The sequence below is a fragment of the Solanum pennellii genome, chromosome 6 (genome assembly GCF_001406875.1).
Source record: "Solanum pennellii chromosome 6, SPENNV200".
Lineage (NCBI taxonomy): Eukaryota > Viridiplantae > Streptophyta > Magnoliopsida > Solanales > Solanaceae > Solanum > Solanum pennellii.
In genome coordinates, this window is record NC_028642.1 from 52,885,102 (window position 1) to 52,894,042 (window position 8,941).

The window sequence follows — 8,941 nt, forward strand, 5'->3', positions numbered from 1 at the left end:
CATCTACACAATTTTTTATTTTTTCCCCCTAAAAATAATAGTATTATGGGTGAGTCATTCGTGGGTTTAGTAATCAATGAAATAGTTTAAAATCGATAAGTATATAGTTTTAGAAATTAGTATGTGATGTTTTATATTAAACAATTGAAAAGAGAATTTTCGGAAAAAATAGTTTATATTCTTAAATAGTACAAGTGTTGTTAGCCTCTCGAGAAAAAGATATTTTGAATCTTCCAAATTTGTTTAAACTTTCAAAGGTCATATTAACCATAGAAGTAAAATGAGAAAAAATAATTAATTATATTCTGATGTAGTAAATGATCAAGTAATATGTGCTAAATTTAGTAAAATGTGTCCATCTAATTTTGGATTGATGAAGTTTTTTTTATATTTCGAACTTCGTTAATAAGTATTACTAGTAAATTTTCATAGCCAACAATTCTCCCTTTGCCTTATTAACTCGTTTATTTTTTACTTTACATACTTATAAGATAATAGTAATAATTAACGATATAATATATGAAAAAATATTATTTATATTAATTTATAAAAAATAACATGTAAAATAAAAAATTAAAAAGTAAAAAAAAGGACAAAGGGAGTATTAATGAAACAAACCATGTAACACCCTTGTAAGTTCCATAATTCTACTATAATTATTTCTTTTGTAATCTTACAACAAACTTATTAGTACTCATTGCATCTCAAATACTAGTAAAAATGTTGTATAAGTCCAATTTGATTTACCTTTATAATATAGTTATTATGCCTTATGTCAATGTGACAAAGAAAACACATGAAGTTTTCTATCATTGTTGATTAGTTTACACTCTGTCGTTTTCCATCAAGAAATTTAAGATGGAGAATGCTACATATTTGTCCCTGTCTCCTTGTACTCTTTTTCTTTGATTCTTTTTCTCCCCTTTTCCCTTTATCACACATAAATAATTAACAGATAAAAAAAAAATAATACTCATCATTCTTAATCAACTTTATTAATGATTTTGAGAAGCCAATTATGTCTCTAACTGCCCTTTCTAGCACCTAGCCTACCTTATTTTAAAAACATTAGGTGGTTAATTCATTATTAGCCAATTTACAAATAAAATGACTTTCAAGAAAAAATGAGATGGTGTAGAATGATAATTGTACTATTTGATTTTAATCTCAAAATCCATTAGATATGGCTGTGAATAATCCTTTTAATAATTTCTAATTTTTATTTTTTTTGGGTTTAAACATCTTTGTCAAGAAGACGCATTGATTGGAAACAAAGAACATGGATTGTGTTTTTTTTTTTTGGATAAGTACCTTTATATAATTCCTGTCTTGAAGAATAATTATCGTACATATTTTTTACTTGCTTAATGTGAATTTATGACATTAAAAATTTGATTCTTACACATTTTAGATGAAATTCTTAATCAAAGATTTTATATTCGAGTCCTCTTGAATACCTTCAAACATGAAACTTTTAGATGTCAATTTGAATTTAGTTGATCTTCAATACAAATATCAGAGGAAAAAAAAAGAAGAAAGAAATGAGCTAGATTTTAAAAGAAAGTCAAGTGCTTTTTTATTTAGAACCTAAGATTAATCTTCTTTACCTTTACTTGGCATATATCTCAAGTAGAATATATTTAGTTTATACTATATTGTTGATTAAATTATAATTAATGCAACCACATTTAGTTCTCATTTGTCTTGGGGAAACCAACACCGATGAATTAAATCAAGTCAAACAAAAACGTAAAGAGAGAGAAGATATTTTGTAAAGTATGCTTAATTTTGGGGCATGTATTTTGAATAAATAGGTCCAAATATTAAAGATCCCTTAGAATAACACAGAAGACAAAATTGGGTTTGAATTGTAAACCCAAAATACAATTGATTATTTTCTTCGAAATTCTAATTATTTATATAATTTGTATGTATATACTGATATTTCAATACGTGCGTTGTGTTGAACATATATAAGTCGAATTATGTATCATATAATATTGTATAATGAAATCTTGAGTAAAATAGCATACTGTAAAAGTAAAAGTCTTTGTGAATGATTAATTAATATGAATGATCATCATATGATGAATTGTTTGTCGAAGTCAAGATAATTGGATCTAATTTTTTAACATGTGATTACGAACTATAATTAAAGTTGCATGCAAAAATCTTTAAAAAGGAATACTTAAACGTGTGAGTATTTAATTTGATTTCATTACTTATTATCTTTCCTCATGTCAACTTATTTCTGAAATTTAATACGCCAAGTTGCCCTAATGCAATGAGTAAAATGAACTTTCTCCATTTTTACGTCGATACGAAGAACAAAAACAAAATTGGTAGCACTAAATCTGATTGCACATAAGTTTTGAGAAATGTACTGATTATGGACTGAGCTAGGATATCGTCAAGGGTTCATTCTGACAAACTACATAAATATTATATGTACAAGGATTAAAAAATGTATACACTGAATCCCCGTAATACAATTTTTAACTCGCCGATAATACTAAATACTAAATTCAGAGGTGAACCTAAGATTTGTAAAATCTTAGTGCACCGATTGAACCCTGATCAGTTGGGTGGTTTTGTTAGCTTATACCACTGGTACAAATCAACATTTCATACTTTTTGTGGGGTACTGTTAAATATATTTAGTTTCTGTCAATTTCGCAAGATAGATATATATATATATATGCAAAAGATTTTTTCAAAAGTTAACGGGTGCATGTGCACCCCACAATACCGTAGGTCCGCCTGTGATACTAGTTACTAGCTTGGAGTCTTAAATCTACTTTGATCATTATTTGTTATCGTTGGGTGGTATATATGTACGTTATGGGTGACCATTGGGGGATTAAATTTGGACGGATCATAATGGATTAAGACAATAATTGGATTAAGACTCAACTCAACTCAAATTTGCTTGGATCAAGGGTTACATTACCGATCAAGATTCAACTCAACTCAATTTTTACAAGCTTAATGATTATATTTGTTATTTTAAACTATTTTAGATCCTAATAACATTATTATTTTTTCTTTTGTTATTGCTATAAGTTGAAAAAGAAGTCTATCAAAAATATTTCGACAACATCTCATTAGCTAATTCGGATTACACGTCAACTCAATTTTAGTGGGTTGAATTGAAATAGGTTGAACTATTGAATTGACAAGTCAATAACCTATTCAAATTTTAACGAAATTGAATTTGATTTTGCCACCCTAATATACGTTCATGTACACTTAGCTCAAACTTGAACCAAATTGCAATATTCCCCGTCCTTCCATTTTAAGTGATGTTCTAATTTTTTTCATTTTGTTACTTTCTTCCTAAATAAGTAATGTTTTAGATTACAAATTAAAGAAGATATAATGATATTATGTCAATGTTATCCTTCTTTTAATAAATAAAGGTTTGCAAAAGAGTTACTATATCTTTTTTCAAAGATATTTATTTATTAGAAATGAATAATTTCTTAAGTGAGGTCACATCCCAAGTGTGACCAAACTAAAAATATCACTTTGTTTATTTACTGTGGAAATGGAAAAAAAAATAATAACAACAACAACAAAAAAAACTTAGGTACAAGTAGTTGTTAATACACAATTATGGAGGAACCTATTTCCATAGTTCTTTGTATTTTCAGTAACCCACCAACCCTACACCATGCATGCATGTCGTTGGGCTTTCACCTTGATGGATAATTCTAGATTTTCATATATCCCATCTTAATTATGTGCTCCCCTTTCATGTTGTTGTGATATTATGACATATTTAAGGTCATATATTTCAAATGTTTTATATTCAATATTTGTGTCACAATCTCTGTCTTTCGGGTTCAGCACTTTGTGATTATATATTTACTATGCAATAACTCGCAAATTACACAGAAATTGTAGATCGTATTAGACAAGCCTCATGCAATGAGTTCATGATTGAGTAGTAAATGGAGAATAATTTCGATCTCTGGGGCCTGGAGGAGACCCACTTCTCAACCACTCAACCACACCCCGGTGGACACATCCACATAAATATTGTGATATGTCAAAGAAGTTCCAAATTGAGCAAGATTCGATCTTCACACTCATTACGCAAACATAATCGTCTGCTAGCTGATCATTGTACGAAGTCACCGGAAATTTGGTATTTTTGTTTGTTCCTTTTGAGCTAAGATTAGTACTATGAAACATGCCATAATTTACGTTTATGAATAATTATAATTGGTCCCACCAATTTGTTTTAAAATCATGTAATTAATTAAGTTTGCAAGATTATGATATGCTCAAATTAAGGATCATTGTTTGGGTTTTTCCAAACTTTTTTTTTTTTTTAAAAGTAGGGTCATTACGAAACTTCGTTTCCACATGACTCCACAAACATATTGATGATGACTTGTTAATAGATGGGTCTATTTTTCACCTACCGTAAGGTGTATAATTTGAAATGTAATAGAAGTACAATTTGAAATACTTCATGGAAACATTCTCTGCCCACCATATGCATAATTGCATATGAAATTATGTATCCTATCCTACTGGAAAATTAAATTTAATAATTCATCAGTACGTACTTTCAGTGTACATGTGCATTAGTCTCTATCTTATTAATGAAACGATGAGATTTTGACTGCGGGTTAATTTCTAGAAAAAAAAGTATTGGTTTTTTTTTTTGAACATTTCTTACTTGTTAACTCTATAATTTTAATGCAATATTTGAACATCGATCTAGTCTTTCGCATATGAATGCTTTTAATTTATTCATGTTATTGTATATATCAATGTACAATATTCCAAATCAATACTACATGTTTGCATTAACATATTAACCACTTCAATAGCAGCTTCAAAGGAAAGAAATATATTTAAGTTCAAATAAAGTCGATCATACATATTCCGAAAAATCTAAAATATTTATTTACTGCAACTATCAAAAGTCTCAGAGTTTGAGAGACAAATCCAGTTTCTTCAAATCCTCTTGAGAACCAACCACTGTTGAAAACTTGTTCCTTTCAGGGCGACCGATCACCGGAAACTGATCCAGCCGCCTTTTCGACCACATACCAGCTGAATGTGTGTTGTATAATGAGGGTGGAATTGCGGGTGCCCTGAAGGTGTTCGATGAAATGTTTGGCTTATGAATCATGGAGTGTGCTTGAATGCCAAGAGGCGGCCTATGCATAATAGGAATCGAATCCATACGCTGCTTCCTTTTCGCCATTGTAGTTCGTTCCCTTTTATGCGCGTTTTGATGGCCCCCAAGTGCTTGTGAACTGTAAAAATTTCTGTAGCAATAGTTACAGGAAAAAACCTGGTGCTCTGTTTCATCATCACAAGTGTGATTAGTGGTTTTGATTATTTGATCATCTGTAGGCTTCAATTCCCAGTTACAGAGGAGGCTTAGATCTAAATCTAAAATGAGCCCATTGTTTTCCTGTTTATCATCTTGTTTTCGTGGCGCTGATTGATTTTGGGAGTCCATTTACTTGTATTGGTGCTATTTTAGGGAATTAGGTAGTGGGGAATTATAGGAAATGGTGGTTCAACTTTGAAAGGAAGTTACATGGCATGATGATTTGATGTGGGAAACTTCATGTGGAGGTGGGGACTTAATCCGTGAAATTAGGTCTTAGGCCTAATTCACGCTCCAAAAGCTAGCTCAAAGGGAGAAGGATTGTCCAAGCCTTATAAGGAGTCCACCCATTTCAGTAATGAAATTTTTGTCATTCTTTAACATTATCTGATAGGGTCGTGAGTCATGTGAATTTACTCAAAAAGATTAATATGAATGAGGACTCACTGATAATGAGAACTTCTTTAGCAAGTATAAAAGCATCAAGCAATTATATCCTACTTCTGGGATGGATACCTTTTTCTTGAGCAGAAAATTATCTCGAAAGGCCAAGCCATTGCCTTGAAAATGATTTCGTCCTAACCATATATCAACGTTTGATTTTCTTTGTATTTTGAACTAGGAAAAAATCAACTTTGATCTCTAGTAATTTTTATCTATTATATTGTCTGTATTTTTTTTTTGAAAAATCTTATGCACAATGAGTAGTTAGGATTTAACTATTTAAGAACATAATTATAATCATCAAAATGGGAATTAATTGATATTAATCATCAAAAAGGAATATAAGGTAAGAACAAGGCTCAAGAGTCAAGAATCTATATTCATGGAATTGGACTATTGTGGATGTGTGACCATCTTGCATGATATTGTTGTGTTACATTCTACTATTCAAACCAAAATATGTTAGCTGCCCCCACTCTCTCTTTCTTTTGTCTTGTCAACATACACAATGTAGTGCTGGCAAATTCTAAATCAAATTTGTTTTGACTCTTTCTATCTACCCATGACTAAATCCAAAATTCCTTTCATTCAAATAAACATCTATTATCATTATCATGCACGCAAAAACATAGCTTTTATTAAGTATATTTAACTTTAAATATATATTCTTTAAATGTAAAATTTGATATATATATACAACATAATTTTTCGATATAAAGTGTCTAATATCCTGGGGTGGCTATACCTACATTGATGCCCTTACGTTACTCCCTCTATTTCAATTTATATGTTGTTGTTACTAAAAATTATGATTTTTAAGATTTGTCATTTCATAAAATAAATGCACAAATGGTATTATTTTTCTTATTTTACTTTCGAGAGTTATTAACCTCGAAAGTATGAATTTGACTTACTTATAAAAAATCAAATGATTAATTTATGTTAATTGGTCAATTACTTAATCAAAATATAGTATTAAAATATACATAATTTCTAAGAGACGTAAAATCTAAAATAATTACGTATAATAAAACAGGAGCAATATGTCTTCTTAATTAACTACTTTAATTACTCTATGTAATTATTACTTTCACGATATGTATGCATGTATGTTTGTTGTGTTACGTACAATTGGCCGACAATTGGGTATATGTGATGAAAAAGGGACCCCGTAATGTGTGAATTAAGTTTTGTTTGGTACTTGGGATAACAATTTCTAAATTCACATTTTGTCGAGTATTAATCGAGATTATTTGTTTTAATATTTATATTAGAATAACGAGATTAGTTATTCCGTATAAAATATAAGAAAATGACTAGTTGTCCTAAGTAGGGGCAGAGCTACGGTAGTGTAGGGTGTTCAGTCGGACGACCCTCGTCAAAAAATTACACTATATATACAGATTAAATCTTATTTTATATTGCTATTTATGTGTTATTTTGAACACCCTTACAACCAATAGATTCCAACAACGCAATGACAATTTTTAAAAATTGTCTAAACCTATTTTTATTTTTTTTGAATTTACTATCTATTGTTTGAACACTTTCTTGAATTTTTTAGCTGCAGACACTGATCCTATGGACACTAGATAATTTATAAAAAAAAAACATAAGAAATAACATGATCCTATATTAATTTTTGTTAAATGAACGAGTAAATTATAAAGCTAAGTCTGTGTCAAGAGTGAGCTTCCTTAGTCTAATCGTAGCATATATTGGATTAGAGACATCCACATCTCTAAATTGGTTTATAATTTCATCATCTGTATATTTTTGTAAAAAATCAAATGCTTGCAATGAAAGAAGCCATTGAAAGGGACAACAACTCCAATTTTGTATTTTTATGGGTGGATCCATCAAGGATCTTATTAGCTTCCAAATATCATTATAATAAATAAGTACTATAACACCCTATCTTTTATGAGAGTTTTGTTCTCTCTTTTTTTTTGAAATTATTATTAAGCATGTTAACAACATTTTTTTAGCATCTTGAGAAGATGTGAACTTTTGACCAACCATATAATTTTGAGGAGTTTCTTTCAATGACTCTTGAATTGCTAGTTTTTCAACAGTTTTGGCCAACTCTACAAATTGAATTAGTGCACCAAACATTTGACATTTAAAAATGACCTTGCAAATTTTGAATAAGTGCAATTAATTTTCTCTCATTGTTATATATACAAAAGAAACTCATGAACAAAAACAGTTAGCGCCTTGGATAGCTACTTTGCAAATAAATATAGAAAACATTTGGGCCTATGGTGTTCGGCCCAATAGGTTCCTACCAATTTCACAGTCACACTTTTTTATCCTACTTTAAGTCGATTTTTAATATATGATTTTTATAACAAACAACTTTTTAGCAAAACATGAGTTTTTATTTTTGTAACAATGCCACAAATTATGCTAGGACATGACTTCAAACTTATGCCCTATCGGGCGAAAGAAATTAAAGATCAATCTAGTTAAAGAACAACCATTAGAAAACAATCTATTTTAAGGGGAAAAATGCAATCTTACCATTTCATAATCATGTGGCGTAGGTTGTGGGAGATTGCACAAATAACTGATTTCAAGATCCCTATTAAAATTAAAGAATGATAGGAAAAAAGGTTAATCATTTTAGAATTAACTTAACTATCTAACCTAAAGTTTAAAGTTTCAAAGTTCAGGCTCGAAATGAAGCTTGGTCAAAATCATAAACTTAAAAGACATTGAGTTCAGTTCAAATCAAGCATTTGGTATGAATTTAAGCCTAACTTTATATTTGAGGGTTTGAGTTGACTTCGATGACTAAAGTTTATATATATATATATATATATATTTGTCTAACTCCAACTAAATTTTTAGTCGAACTTTAGTCATATATATCGTTAGTTCAGACATGTTTACTTGCTTTTAACCATTTCTATTCAAAATTCAAGCTTATATAGATGAAGTTCGAAATAAAATGATTGAAATTCAATCATTTTTGCCTAGAATTTGCTGTTTAGTTTTATCAAGCCTAACGTCAAACACCACGTATTTAAAATTGATACGATTAAAATAGAGGTATCAAAATGGGCTGCCCCGTAAAACAATTTGTCCATATCTATCTAGATGGAATAGTTTGACCTTATGGACTCGTCTTCCAATTTC

At 29.6% G+C, this 8,941-nt stretch overlaps 1 protein-coding gene across 1 annotated transcript; it reads right to left on the bottom strand.

The window, feature by feature from the left end:
- Positions 1-4,794: 4,794 nt before the first annotated feature.
- On the bottom strand, positions 4,795-5,932 carry LOC107022567 (zinc finger protein 1-like). The gene has a single exon (XM_015223155.2). The coding sequence runs from the start codon at positions 5,483-5,485 to the stop codon at positions 4,943-4,945; it is 543 nt and encodes a 180-aa protein (XP_015078641.1). The 5' UTR covers positions 5,486-5,932; the 3' UTR covers positions 4,795-4,942.
- Between the last annotated feature and the right edge of the window lie 3,009 nt (positions 5,933-8,941).